Genomic DNA, 14,734 nt, shown 5'->3' with positions numbered 1-14,734 from the left:
GCGCAGACAATGAAACGCACGTTTCGTCATGTTCCGCCGCTGATGCGGGCTCCTCGCCCCGCGCCTGACACTTTTCTGTCCTAATCCCAAACTCAGCACACACAAACTGTTTCCCATGCGCGGCGCAACGCGCACGGCGCGCCGTGCGCAGCCCCATAGCAACAGCGCCAAGTAGCGAATAGAAAGCTCAAATACTGTCTCTAGGACCCGGGTTAAAGCGCTGCAGGAAGCACCGCGAACACGTCACGACTTGAGTGGCTGTTGCTGAGTAGTTCAGCATACTTTCCCTCTCCACCCCTGCCGTCTGTTTGTTTTGTCAGTCCCGGCGTCTGTGTTGTATTCATTATAAAACACTGTTTACAAGCGCAGCTCGAGGTTTCACTACAGTGGGATTATCGCGCTCCGTGTTTTTCTAATTGATTTCGGTGATAGAAATAAAACCAGCAGGGTTTATTCGATTCTGTGCGGACCTCGTCGCCTTTTACGCGGTGTTGTGTATAGTTGTATTTATTCCACTTCCGAGCAAGTTGCGCTGGCTGAGAGTAAACATGCGCTTCGAGCTGATAATCGTCTGCCTGTGGGAACCAGCCCTTAGATGAGATTTAGACATCACTGATCAGTTGCACTGATGTAATGTTTTACTCCTCAAATGCCCTTTTTTCCTGCTGTTCTCTCCTGTTTTATAGTATTGATTTCAGCTGACCTACATAATCACTACACAACTGTACACATGTATTACATCATGCGTTTCTAAACAAGCAACAGACAGAACAAATAGTCCAGTTTTGCCCTCATAACTTTATCACACTGTAATAATGGGGCTGCTTTATATCTATATACAGACTGTGTGCAGTGTAAACATAAAACAGATGAAGGCATCAGATTTTACATCGATAATATCTGAGATGTTTTAATTTAGGCTCATCATCACGAGACAGAACTAATGCTGCTTTTCAGATTTAACCAAGAACAATGATGAAAAGAACAAAGAAAAATCAACCGTGTGATTGTTGATCTTGATTTGTTTAGTTATTTTGTGATCAAATCCTGGTTATTGTTTTCTTTTGTTTTACAGAATCAAACAGTCTTTGGGAATTTCCAGTTACCGCTCTCCCATCTTTCTTGTCCTGTGCCCTTGGTCAAGGCTCCACACCCAGATCCCCCCCCCCCCCCCCCCCCCCCCCCCCCCCCCCCCCACACACACACACACACACACACACCAGCTGTCGGAAATCTTCCCCTCTCTAAACTGAGACCAACTGATACAGCTGTTATCGGTGATACAGTAAATGTTTTTTTTCCTCGCTGGCTCTTTCACATTGTGCGTTTGGATTTTTTTGTTTCACACAAAGTCATTCCAACTGAAATTGTTAATAACTGGGAAAGAATTTCCTAATAGGTCTAAAAACAAATGGATCTATGAATCTATTGTAAGTTGAAAATGTGCTTCTGAGACATGAGCCAGATATTTGAAGGCGTATAAGAGGGATATTTGCTTCAGCTTAAAGCTTCAGGTCCACGTTGTGACTACATAAACCTCCTATGCCGGTGTCCGTCTGAGCTGAAGCCAGTGCTTCAGTCGTCTAATCAATTAATTAGCATTTTATTTCCCCATCTGTCGTCACCTGAACCAGTAAGCCATCAAATAACTTCTTAGCACCCGTAAAGTTAGAAATGACGTGAATGTTATCAGTGTGCGATGTCTTCCCGGCAGGATTTAACAGCTAAATGTCACATCCACTTGTTGAGAATTCTGTGTTTGGAGCTTTTGGACGACCTTAATGTCAATCTTGTTAGTCCGTTAAACCCTGTTTACCCCGATCGTCATCTAACTTCACCCTATAATATCAGTCTTCCTGTGTTTTCATTCGCTACCAGCTTGATTCTGCCCCACAACGGTATCCACCCTGTTTTACTGCGCTCACCTCAACCCACTTCTTCTGTCCCTCTCGCTGCTTCACTACAGGCTCCTCACCTGTCCAGACCCATTCAGGAAAATCGGAGAAAACAATGCAGACACATCTGATGTCTGATGTTTTTGTGTTCTAGTTTTACATGCTTCAATTTATTTTTCTGTATTGTTCTCAATTCAACTGTTATTGCTTATTTAAATCAGAGGTAGGAAAAATGTGGTAAATGAAATTATTTTCCAATTTAAATCTGTCTAGTTTACTGCCATTGTGAACAAGCCTCTATTATTATCGCCATCTAGAACCACTACGGTGCCTTGATTTCTTCATTTCCTGGCACCAAAATGTGTGTCAAAGATAAAACCTGTTCAAGCTTGAGACTGTAGGGCATTAAAGTTTAAACGCCTGTCTGAACAGGTGGGTCTATTGGCAGCAAAACACACACACACTCCAGGCTGTTACTCCATCCGGCTCTTCCTCTCCCCCCAGTCTGCCCATATCAGCACCAGAAACAGCGATTTTACAGCAATTGATGCTCACTACAGCCTCTGTTCAGGACTTAAATATTTACCTTGTCCACTGGAGTAAAGGTTAGTGGGCGGTGCTGACAAATATTAGGTACTATATTTTTACAGTATAGTTAAGATAAGAAGAGTAACTGGTACTTATGTAACTAATTAATTTTTGTGTCCTCATCGTCCTCTGTCTGTGCTAACCAGTTCATAACCAGTGTCGCAAGACGAGTTGCAGTCGGAGACAAAATTACAATTTTTAACTACTTAATGCTCTAATTGACTGTCAGTGCTGAACCGAAGTCCTCGTTTGGTAATTATGTGAAAATGTATGTTAACTGGACTGACAGTGATGCACCAAAAATAGAAGGACAGATGCCGTTTAACATGATATACAGTACACAGCAGGCCTCTGTGCTCATCTGGGGCATCCCCGTCTAAGCTGGAGCTCCAGATCTAATTCCCTGCAAGTAGCACTTGATATGTTGCGCCCGAGCAGGCCGGTCTCCTGCTTCCCCCACAAGTAGGGCATACCGGAAAAAAGCTGGGGCCCGTCCTCGCCACTTAATCCTCTCCGAAGTGAAAGAAAAACGTGCTACAAGCACCAGGCTGTAGCTGCAGCATTCAGCCGAAGCAGGATGAATGGGCTTATCGTGTGTTTTGCCTAATTCAGAGCTCAGTTGTCCAGAGGTGGACGCACCCAGGGCTCGTGTCTGGCAAAAGAGGACATCTGGTGAGATTTATTAAGTACGATGAAAACCTTCTGTCGCCAGGTTTATTTTGGCAGCTCTCGCTTGTGGTGACTTGCAGCAGCAGTTACTTCACCCACAGGAATTGCTGTGGGTGAGTGACTCATCACAAGTACTTGATCCCTACTTTACTGTTCTTTATCTGGTGGCCTTTGCCACTGATTCGTCACCTGACATCAAACCTGAACCAGCTTTGTTTCAAACCACATATTAAACCCACTAATGGCCGGAGGATTTGAGGTTGACCTCAGAGCCATGCACCAAATGCGTCATGTTAATTTACTCCGTGAGGGTCCGAGTAGCCGTAATCACTGATTTATCAATTTTGGCAAATTGCCTTAATTGTGTGTCTGATTCACAAATTAACATTCACTGGGAAGTTACCTTTTCATTCGGATAGAAGGTACGTTTTCAAAATAATTATATTTGGAAGATTATTTATTGTAGGTTGTATCATTAAGAATAATATTAAAAATTTCTCTCCATTTAAAATCCTCTTGGTCCAAATATAAAGTTTACATTACTTTGAGAAAACAAATGCAAACAAACTGGAATGAATTTCTACGTTTTGGGCGAGTAGGAAAACACATGTTTGTTATTTTTAAAAAGGTGAACGCGTGCGAGTTCGGCATTTTATTGCATATGCTGCCATCTAGTGTTTGTAAATTAGCACTACATTTCTTTAAATATTTATTTATTTCAAAAATCTGCGTGCATCTGATTAGAATGTAACCAAGAAGACAAATGTAACATTCACATGCACCTAAAACAGCTTGTCTACATGTAGTGGCATCGAGGTTATATGTTGGAATACTCGAGGTTATATGTTGGAATACTAACAGCTGATGACTCGGACAGGAACCTGTATGCTACTTACATAAGGTAATGGAAAAAAAATATGCAACCTTGCATCAGCCCTGCAAGGTGCACTAACGAGGTCAACCAAGAGCAACATACAAGACTTTAATCTACTTTGAATAGCTCAAGTAAAGCTTAGTAACGTTTGGTTCATTAGTAGAAAATTAAACTAAAGTAAAAATCAAAATAAACGTCCACAATAAAATGACTACTGAAATAAACAGAGCTGAGCTGAAGACTTTCTTTTATTGATCAGTTGCCATAACCACAGATGAACAATACAGTTGACTTGTAGGTAATGACAAAGCAGATTACGTTTGTCTGTGATGTCTGGTCTCAGTCATAATTTTATAGTTACAAGCGACTGAGCAGGAAGAAACGATGAGGTACACAGGCATATTTACAAGCTTCCGTTCTGTGATTTGGCCCTGACACTTGCACTAACGTGCTCCTGCTACAACAATGTAAGACAACAAACCTTGATTTTCATTTTTTATATAGTCAACAACCTCATTAAAGTGTCATTTATTAACCTTAGTGTGATCCATTTAATTTGACCAAATATACAGTACAAATTCCGTAAATGTGAGGTTCAAAAGGAATGACAGATTTTTTTTCTATTTAATACCAATATAAAAACAATCCAGTCTAAAAGTCAATAAGCTTAACAGGGGTCTGAAATCAGTGGCATATATAGTGGAGAAATGTGTTTTCAGTTGATATCATTTTGATGCAAGAGGAAGGTCAAGGAAAGAACATCTGCTCTTTTGTTATTCCATCTTTCTAACCTTCCACTTTGTGAAAAAGGCAAAGTCAGAAATAGAGCTCAACTGTGGGACTGAGGCGAACCCCAATTCCCTCTTTGTGCTCTCCAGCCAGCTCCTATTTGTCCATGTTCCACTCTCCTGGACTGGTCGGAACGCGGCCTGTTTATTTTGAGACCTTCTTCATCCTCTGATCTAGTGCAGCAAAGTTTTCTTCTATAGCAACAAGGTTTTCCTTCATCGTCTGCTGGACCTGGGGAGTTGATAACAGTTGAAAGAGTGGGAAGCGAGGAAGGGTTGTAGCATTTAAATGAATTCACTGTCTCTCTGATTTTGGTTACTGCAAATAAAAAGAACATCTGGGAGGGTTGCTAGTACAAATTAAAACATTTCAACATGTAAGCTTTTACATTTTGGAGCCAAAACAAGATGTATCTGTCAAGGATGGACATAATAAAAGCTCCAAATTAAAACACATTACACAAAATGCCAATAACCTGTTGCCCATCAATTAGTCAAATGTGAGTTGCACTGGCCTCAATAATGATCCTATAGTCATTAAATTCAGCAATCTAGAAGTGAATGATTTATTTTCCTCCAGCAGTCCAACAGTGCTTGAACTTTGTACCTGTGTTAGCAGGCTGTTATTATCCTTCAGAGAGTTGTTGATCATCTGCTGTGTGGTGTCCAGGTGGGTAAGCAGCTGGCCAAACTGCATGGCTGCAAGGAGGGTTTGAATCAAGTTGAAAGGCAGGAGTGTAGGAAGGGTAAAAAAACAAAACAAGGTTCTTATCTTGAAAATGTGATTTAAAAACATTCTCCAAATCAAAACAAACAGGCGGAGACATTGTGCAAATCTAATCTGAAAGTGACTAATAGCTGCTGAACGATTTTTTTATACATTTCAATGAGTTTAGAAAAAGATCAGGAGTGAAAGGAGGAAAAATAAATCAGTGCAGCCAAACCCTACTGAGCAAAGAGCACTCCAGCTGCAGACTGTGACAGATTAGAGCAGAAAGGGCTGCATGATAAATAACCTTGCTCACCTCAGAAATAAATTATCGATATAAACTATTAATGACAGGGTTTTGCTTTCATGCTTTGAATAATAAAATGATAGAATATCATGCATGTCCCCAAGGGGGTGTTTAACAAAACTGCAAGGTTTAGTCTAATTCCATTAACACCTCAAGTTTTTTGTAAAAATACAACAGCATTGTTTGGGTTAATTTTATTCTCCGGCTGAATCCCTTTTCACTTTGTTTCACACGTGTCCACCACACAAGCGTTCTTATTGTGGATGCATATCTTTCGCATCTTGCTTACCAACACAGATGGCACCAGAAAGATGATCTATTTCCCACCATGTTACTGTATGTTCTGTGGATACATCCTACATATTTTGAATCTTTCCTGCCACATCCCACCCCCACTAACCTACATATCCCGTCCTTGAACTCTCATGGGTGTCACTTCAAGGTCCTTTTCCCATAACATGAAATTAAAAAAAAGTTTTCACGTTACCGTCGCTACTGGCACAACGTCTGCCCCTCGAGCACTTACGATATGAACCAATTACAAACACGAGTACATCCCTATTACGTGATGTTGTGAAATGATATGACACTAAGCTTCTTTGCCCGCTCTCAAAAAGGCTCATGACTTGGAGACAAGCTCTGAGGAAAGGCAGCAGCTCTAAACCAGCTTCAACTCCTGCGTTACCTTGCTCGTGCAGCTCCTTGACAGCGACAAGTCTCTGCACCACCTGAGGTATAGAGGTGGACATGGCATCCCACTTCTGCACGACGTCATAAAGCTGCGACACCTGACAAGTAGAACACAAACATCCGCTCCATCTGGAATAAGTGATGACCACGAATTCAAGCAACACCATCTAAAAGCACAATGTTGGTGGGTAAAGCACCTAGAACCTAGTGTTGTGTAACAGTTGTCACATAGGAACTAAATGCTACAGGCTGCTGCACTTCCCACTTTCAAACATGACTAATGAAGGTTCACAGATTACTAACCTTGTTTTGTGTCTCGGCATCCTCGATAGCCGCTTTGTGTTTAGCGATCTCATTCATCTTACCAAGGACACTCTGAATGCAAAGTGGAAAAATAATTATGCCCATTTTGAGATGCCGTATTTTTTAAAGATAGCTAATGATATATACAAGAAAAAGGCAAGCACAGATAAACATGTTTATAATTTAAATTAGTTACCTGAAGTCTTGCTTCCACTTGATCCAAAGTAGCAGAGTCTAGTGCGCTGACCCTGGCCTGTAGGAGCTCAATGGTGTCCTGGTCGGAACAAGGACGCACAATATTTACAGGCTTGCACAGCACACTTTGAGTTGTAACAAGAACAAACTAAAAAGCAGCACTAAACAGACTTGGAGCGACGGATGTCATCTTTGAAGTATGACCCAGTTCTCTGGCTGCACATCACATACAGTGATATGAATATAAAGACAAAGCTCTTCCACTGTGTCCTTACCATTAGACTGGCTCCTTGTACACCGGCACTCAGAGGTCCCTGCAACAAGAGCACAAAAAGAGAAAAATGCATTTTCAGAAGTCCCAGCAATCCTTCATTTGCATAAATAAGAATGTTTTATATTTCACTTTGTGGATGGATACATAGCAATAAGAGCGTGGCAATGCTGAAAGAATGGGAGATTAGGAGTGAATGAGACAAAAACATTAGAGGATCCATGGGGAAAGGTTTGGGTGTACCTGCTTGTCTGATCCCGCGCCAACAGCTATTTCCAGCTCAGCTAGACGCTTCTCCAATTCTGCCATCTACAGGGAGAAATTAAGGCAGCGCGATACTGTCACCGATAGTATAACAGCATAAGAATCACTAATACCCACACACAGACGGCTGCACTGTTTGCAGTTTCCTGGTTTACTGCATAAATTAGCTATGAAACACATCTGATTTTACCAAAGCCACAAATACAAATACACTACATTTCTAATCTTAAACATTAACACATTGGCTAAACATTGCAGGTGTGGAGATTGTGCACATTGTTAAAACAGTCGCTCATTTGTTAAATGCACTCAGACCAGATACTTAATTCCACTTCCCACTATACCTTGGCAGACTCATTGAACTTTTCCTGCTCTGGTCTGCTGTGTAGTTCATAGAGTACGACTCCATCTGGGACCTTAGCTGCTGCTGCTGGCTTGCTATCTCCTGCAGAACTGCCACGACTACCCTTGGCCACTTCCAACTGGGTGAGCAGACGCCTGCACAAGAAAACATTATTATGTGTTACAGAGAAGTGTAACAAGTTACAGACAACCTCCCACTGATTCTATTCTGGTCCTCTCTTTGTCTGCATTCGATAACTTAGTGAGCAGAAAACTGGGTCCAGATTCTTTTCTGGCATCTCGCTTTCACCTCACCTGGCCAGCGCACCATCTGGATCAGCCAAGTTGATGTGTGCCTGTGGTCCCAGCAGTGAGTCGAGATGAGCAGAAACCAGCTGCTGTTTGAGCTGGGCTGCCTGCTGGGCAAGTACCACTGGAGTCAAGCGCTCCTCTGCATTGCTTTCTTTTGTAGCAGCCTGAAAGAGGAAAAAAAAGGGGGGGGTGCTTAAGAAACTACACAACAATAGTGGTTCATTGCTTATGACACCAGTATTATGTTGACGAATGCTTTTATTAATAAATGTTGACTGTTGTTGTGGAAGGGAGGAGGATAGAAAGTTGTCTTGTGATTAGGAGAGATGAATGTTGCATTGAATGTGCATCAATGTGTTGTTGTCCCTTCACCTGGATGTTGTCCACCTCCTGAGTGAGCTCCTGGATCTCATTCAATAAGCGCTGGTACTTCTGCTGAGGTGTCTCCTTCGATCCACAGCCCTCTCCAAGCTAAGCAAATGTGGGAGAGCAGAAACATTACACCATCACAAAGTGGGCCTACAGTATTGCACAAAGAGCCTCCTGGAGACAATCACCAAACCAAATGATGACCACCACCTATGTAGGCTGTGAATGTGAATGAAATAGAAAAAACGAAAAGGCATAATGGTTTTTCCATCCTCCATCCTAGAAAAATGTTACCTTGCTCAACAGAATACTACTGTAATAGTACTCACAATTTCAAATTCTCCTGACTCATAGCCCACTCTTCTGGTTTTACTGATTCTGTCTGAGAAGTCTGTGAAATAGACACAAGGGTTGGAAGAGAAAATCAAGAAACACACACAAGAAAGCTCACTGGAGCTTGAATAATACTCAGACAGAGCCAGAACATTGGCTTTTACTGCAACTCACAAAAAGGCTTAGTGAAATCCGTAATGTAAGGAAAGGTTAGTTCTCCAAGAAAATATAATGTTCTGTTTTGAAGTCATTATTTTTCTCCTGTAAATTTCACTTTCTGAAACAATATGATAAGATTATTTTGCCACATAGTGACAGAATGTGTTAACAGGATCACTTCAATTGATTGTTTCATTGGATTTGTTAATAATAACACACACAGAAAATACCAGACTTAACAGGTTACATCAGTTATGAGTGGCGGATGACACACTACAAACTGACCGAGTCCCTTGGTGCTGACGTGCTTGTCTTTGAACTTGTCAAAGGCGGCATTGGGGTTGACCACAATCCTCTCCACGCTGTCACTGCAGAGCTCCTCCTGTCATTGAGAACGCCAGAAATTCAAGTCAAATGAACCTCACAAACGTCACAAGAGCTTAGTACTACAGACAAAGCAAAGACTTAAAATGAGCCTCGTCTTACAGTGAGTAAAAGTCTCAAAGCCCAAGGTAGACTTGAAATATGTTGACAAGGTAAGATGTGAAAGGAATGGATGCTAAGATTGGAGAGGAAATCTTTTGGTTGATCACTGCCCCAGAAAAAGGATTAAAAAAAAATACTGAAAATTGTATTTAAGTAAATATTTATCAGATCAGATGTCGTCAAAAGTGAACAATCCATTGTAGCCAGAATCATAGAAGGCATTTCAGGAGCTCCAACAGCCGTTATTTAGGGCTGTCTAGGGGAGAATCAGATAATTTCAACATAATTTAGAGTACCAGCAGGCAAGAGACACATGAGCAAAATTAGATAGTGCAGCTATGTCAAAGCCTAATTGATCCCAACAATACATCAAAATGTTCTAGTTATTTAAAAAATATACACATTACAATGTTACACTAATAAAAAAGGTAAAACTAAAGCTGGAAGCCACTAGAATTATGGTTCTAAATATGGTTCTTTGATTAATGATTTGGGGGAGAACACAAAACTATTAATCAATAATTCCTTGTGATCAACAGCAATGAACTATAGGATACAGGTAGAACTAAAATACTGCTAAGAGTAAAGACTCACACAGAAAAAAAAGGTAGACCAATAAAACACGGATCACAAGACAGATACAAAGATGCGGAGGAGGAGGGAGGAGGAGAGTTAGTCAGGCTCTTACCAGCTCCTTGGGTTTCCAAAGAGAGTTAGAGAAAGTAACGAACAAGCAGAGGGAGAGACAAAAGTAGGGGGAGAGAGAAAGAGAGACAACACATATTAATGTGGTTATCACATGCCATGCACACAACAGCCTGCCAGAGTTGGGGAAAGACAAGAAAGAAAAGCAGTCTTGTGAAAGTTGCAGCCAAAAACCCTGGAGACACTTTGTTCAGAAAGCAGAGCTTGTCTCCAGTTTTTTTTCTTTCTTCCCCAGCTGAGGGCGGTAAGATGGTCAACACCAACTCATTACTTTCTCTTTTGAGAATATATAGTCCTGTATAACGCAGGGTAGCTAAATGCCCTTGTGGATGGCATTTGGGGTCTCACAACGGAGGGCAAAAGGGGTTTTAACTAAAAAGGTAGTAAGAAACAACAACAAAACTAAAAACCCTAGAGTTAATTCTGTTTCACAAAGAGAGCTTTACTCTTGTAATAACATTCATTTTACTCAAAATGACCCTGGTACACAGTGAGGTTTTCTAGTGTGCCAAGCAAACAAAATGTCTTTGACACTTCAAATTGTGACTAAATGCTGCTACATGTATGACCAACATCTACAATCCAATCAATCTGTGTAATGTGATATTTTCAAATTGACCTGATCCACTTAATGCAGCCAGTATGGTTAAATACCAAAATGTTGCATCCTTACATGGAATGTAATGCAGAATATGCAACGCAACCATTTAAACACTTTTTTAGAATAAATAACCGGTCAGATATTTGTTTAAAAAGGTTCTGAAAAGGATCAGGTTAAGAATGTTAAGAAGAAAGCATTTATTAGAAAAAAAGACAAAATGTTAAATGTCTAAAGAAAAATAAACGGACAAAGCTTATTTTTTTCCCTAACTGAATCACACTCCCACACAGCCACACCTTCACTGCTTTGTCAAAGCACAATCCAGTGAAAAAGCAAATTTAAGAGCTGCTGAAGGTCCATGAATATTACTATGTGCAGATGGGTAACATAATTAGCAGGAAAATGATCAGTTCCTTGCACTTTACAACAATCAAAACTTTGCAAGAACACAAAGGGTCACTGACATATTTCTCATTTCACCCCACTCAGTATAGCTAGGAACAATGGAAGAGAAAATAAATAAAACATGCATAAAAAGCATGGCATTAAGCTCTCAGACTAGAATGAAGCCAATCTTACTTGTACAAACTAGGGTCCCAGGAGGGGTGGGGAAGTGTCAGGACAGGGGCAAGGGTATGGGAAGAACAAATGTGGACATACGGAGGGAAAACTCTAATTAGGATTCACTCAGATGGTCAGCACTGACACGTTCAGAGCAGCAGCAACTACTGCTCAAGTTAGACGACATTGAGAACAGACATTTCTAGGCACCACATGGACATGCTGGAGCAGTTTGTTGTTGGAACGCAACAAAATATGCAGTCTGAATGAAGAAATGCAACCTCTACTGTTTCTTTTTGATAGTAATAATAGTAAATTATTCATCATGCATAACAAACAAGGAGCTGGTTGTACATGTCCTCATGACATGGTAAATATTGAAGAACAACACTTTCTTCTTATTTCTTTTCTAAAACGTGTATAAAGGGAGCACATATGCAAACAGACACGTAATGAACCTTAGATTACAGCGCTTACAGTACCATATAATGTGTGCTAGCAACCTATGCAATAGTATAATTAGTAATTAAACGTTTGGAGTAATGTTCCCCTGCTTTCATCGATTGGATCAGTGTTTTACCTACTGCATCAGCTGTCACACTGGCTTGTTAGCTTGTTGGGTTAGCTCAGTGTAAGGATGGCTAACGGTCTGCAAACTGATCAGAGGAAGCAAAACGAATACTTACCGACTCAAACTGAGCCTGGTCATCTTCTGGGAGGTCACCGGTCTCGTACACGTCCGGCTCATTAAAGGCCTGTCGGAACAGCGAAGTAAACAATACATAGGATCAGACATCCCGTTTATTATCGTTAAGCCTGGACAACGCCCCGGTCCATTCAACAACACGTAGCATTATTTAGTTATCATTGCTTTCTGGTTGATTTAACGCATCACAGTACTGGATTAGTTGACAACTAGAAAGAAACATTTATGACTGTGTAAGAATTGCAAATTAAAGAACAGCTGGGTCATCTACAGAGCCGTTAGCTAGCCTGGCTATCGTAGCTTGGAGGTAGCACTCTAGCTAATCTGTCTGCTAGCATTGGCTACTTACAATTCCGGGCAGGTTTGCGTATTTGGGATCAGCCATTCTCGGCGGAAAAACAAGTGTTTGAGCAGCGACTCGCAACAAAATATACACGTTCTTAAAATGCGCAAACTCTCGACAGACCGATAGGAAACAAAAGCTAGCGATACATGAGCCAGCAGAGTCTCAACCGGTGGAGTCTTCCAGGCTAGTGATGTGGTCACTAGCTTGACGTGACAGCGTGTACGTTGAATTTACTGCAAGGCAAGACAAGTGGGCGGAGCTGTATAGGCTAAATACACGTGAAGCAAATTAACGGGATATCAGTGTGAGCAAAACAAACGTTTCCGCGTAAGGTACGCATGCGTTAAATTTGACTGATACAATTCAACAGTCACAGTCACGGTTTTACCGTTTAGCATCACTTTGCTCGAGTTTACATCAAATAATAATGCATTATACTAAATTTGATAAATATTCAGATTCAGCAACTAAAGCGTTTAGTATTTTTATTTTCAGACGGCACGTGATTAAGTAAACAGTCCATGGTTGAGTTCAAAGTCACCACACAGTGGCGCCAAAGACACAGCCATAACATCTTAATCTTAATGGAGCAAAGATGGTCGATTCAGATGATGATTCACTCTGAGGAGGAAACTGCCCAGTACAACTAAAGTACTTAAGTATTACAGCAGATCAAGGCAGAGCTAAAGTACAGTATGAATCAGAAAAACTGCAGTATTCCCCCAGATTCCATGTAACGTTGTACTTGAAATTAGTTAATTCTAAATTTATGCTGGACAAAATAGATATATACATAGTTTAGCTATTGTTATGGTGCTGTTTTTTATTAACTACAGAAAACAGCAAAAACATTCAAACATCTGTTATCACATCTTTATTGTACACATTTTCCATCGCTATGACACATTTTAAAATGAACATTGTTTTTTTATTTACAAGGTCTGACCAATACCAGAATGTGGTTTTGTTCATGCACGTACTACATTTCTCTCTTGAACCTCTTTAATGTTAGGAAAGCGTAAACATAACACCTCTTTGCAAACTTGGAGAAGATGTTGAAAGTCCAAGACTGATAAAGACATGCATGCAAAAGATTCAACATTATTATTGAATTTATTTATTTTTCTTTCCTGGATTGTGGGCTTAATGATTAGTTATGCAAACAACCAATAGACTCGTATGTTACTTAAAATCAGGATATTGTTGACTGTTATTTATTTTGGAGATTTTTGTATACATATACCTCGAGTGTTAGCGTGCGTCAAGGGGGAGAATGTGTGAAAGAATATATGAGTCCGTTGGTTTTCCCCTGACTACCCAGGCATGCAAAACAGCATTACCATGGCGACCAGTTTGCTGCAGGCATGAAACATGGATGCTCTGCTAAAAACCCCACGGCTCACCTGAAGCATCCCATCAGACGCTCTATGGACTCACCCCTCAGCCTTTGCGCCAGTTATTGGAACTTTCATTAAAGGCAACCAAAGCAGTGCGACGGTTGCAGCAATAAAGGGCAGAGTTGGAGCTCGTCTACTGGCTCCTCGGTCCCTCTGCTCAGTGGTGCTGATGAGAGACGCTCCTTCGCCACGCCCCGCCTCCAGTGAGAGAGCAGGGGATGACAGCGATGCAAGGCGTGCTTCCGAGGAGCCTGCAGCCTATCCAGACGCCGCCGACCGGACCAGTGTGGACTAGAGATTACTCCCGGGCTACAACTCACGGCTCAGCTCGGAGTTCGCTTTGGGGACATTTTAAACAGGAGTCGCTCCAAAACGAGATTTCTTTTGTTTTTTTGTTTTGCATTTGTTTGATTGATTTGGCCGTAGTCGCTCCCAAAGTAGTAGTAGTACGTTCGTCCAAATGTTTCTCCAGCCAGTGAAGTCCTCATAACCGGTGGTTTTACCGCGCTGGTTTTACTGGGAAACGTTGCACGGGGAATATTTTACTCACATTCATCTTCTTCAACGTCTTCGTCCAATTTTCTCCCCCCCCCCCCCCCACAATGGCTGATGCGAACGCGGAATGCAATATCAAGGTGTTGTGTCGATTCCGTCCATTAAACCAGTCCGAAATCATCCGAGGAGATAAGTTCATCCCAATATTTCAAGGAGAAGACACAGTCATCCTCGGGGTAAGTTATTTCCGACGATCCCTTTCCTTTCCTCCTCCCTTCACCTTTCCACGCAGACCGCTAACACCGTGGGCTCGCACTTATCATCCCGCACACACGCCAAACACCGGCCAGACACGACCGGGGGCTTAAA

General features: G+C 41.5%; 2 protein-coding genes across 3 annotated transcripts in view; one reads left to right on the top strand and one right to left on the bottom strand.

The window, feature by feature from the left end:
* Positions 1–4,256: 4,256 nt before the first annotated feature.
* On the bottom strand, positions 4,257–12,710 carry dctn2 (dynactin 2 (p50)). The gene is made up of 14 exons (XM_029149670.3): positions 12,477–12,710; positions 12,108–12,176; positions 9,354–9,450; positions 8,906–8,967; positions 8,580–8,678; positions 8,211–8,371; positions 7,898–8,051; positions 7,533–7,598; positions 7,294–7,332; positions 7,020–7,097; positions 6,824–6,895; positions 6,516–6,618; positions 5,422–5,513; positions 4,257–5,046 (listed from the first exon to the last, which is right to left on the bottom strand). Exons 1-14 carry the CDS (start codon positions 12,510–12,512, stop codon positions 4,960–4,962), a joined length of 1,215 nt encoding a protein of 404 aa, XP_029005503.1. The 5' UTR covers positions 12,513–12,710; the 3' UTR covers positions 4,257–4,959.
* Positions 12,711–13,853: 1,143 nt separating this feature from the next.
* kif5ab (kinesin family member 5A, b) overlaps positions 13,854–14,734 on the top strand; it is a 41,687-nt gene continuing 40,806 nt past the window's right edge. Inside the window, exon 1 of one of the 2 annotated variants that reach the window (XM_055508686.1) lies at positions 13,854–14,601. In XM_055508686.1, coding sequence (XP_055364661.1) covers positions 14,473–14,601 — 129 coding nt within the window. In that variant the 5' untranslated portion in view covers positions 13,854–14,472. The remainder of the gene's footprint in view (positions 14,602–14,734) is intronic. The other variant, XM_029149663.3, reaches the window with a different exon arrangement.

The sequence above is a fragment of the Betta splendens genome, chromosome 5 (assembly GCF_900634795.4).
Source record: "Betta splendens chromosome 5, fBetSpl5.4, whole genome shotgun sequence".
NCBI lineage: Eukaryota > Metazoa > Chordata > Actinopteri > Anabantiformes > Osphronemidae > Betta > Betta splendens.
Note: the sequence above shows the minus strand (reverse complement) of the source record. Positions and strands in the feature narration are given on the sequence as shown.

Bases quoted from the DNA above. Each gene is read 5' to 3' on its own strand.
- dctn2 (XM_029149670.3), bottom strand. From the start codon at position 12,512: ATGGCTGATCCCAAATACGCAAACCTGCCCGGAATT. The intron at 8,679-8,905 runs GTGAGTACTATT...ACATTTGCTTAG, and splicing joins AGTCAGGAGAATTTGAAATT to CTTGGAGAGGGCTGTGGATC. The intron at 5,514-6,515 runs GTAACGCAGGAG...CCCTCCTTGCAG, and splicing joins CAAGGAGCTGCACGAGCAAG to CCATGCAGTTTGGCCAGCTG.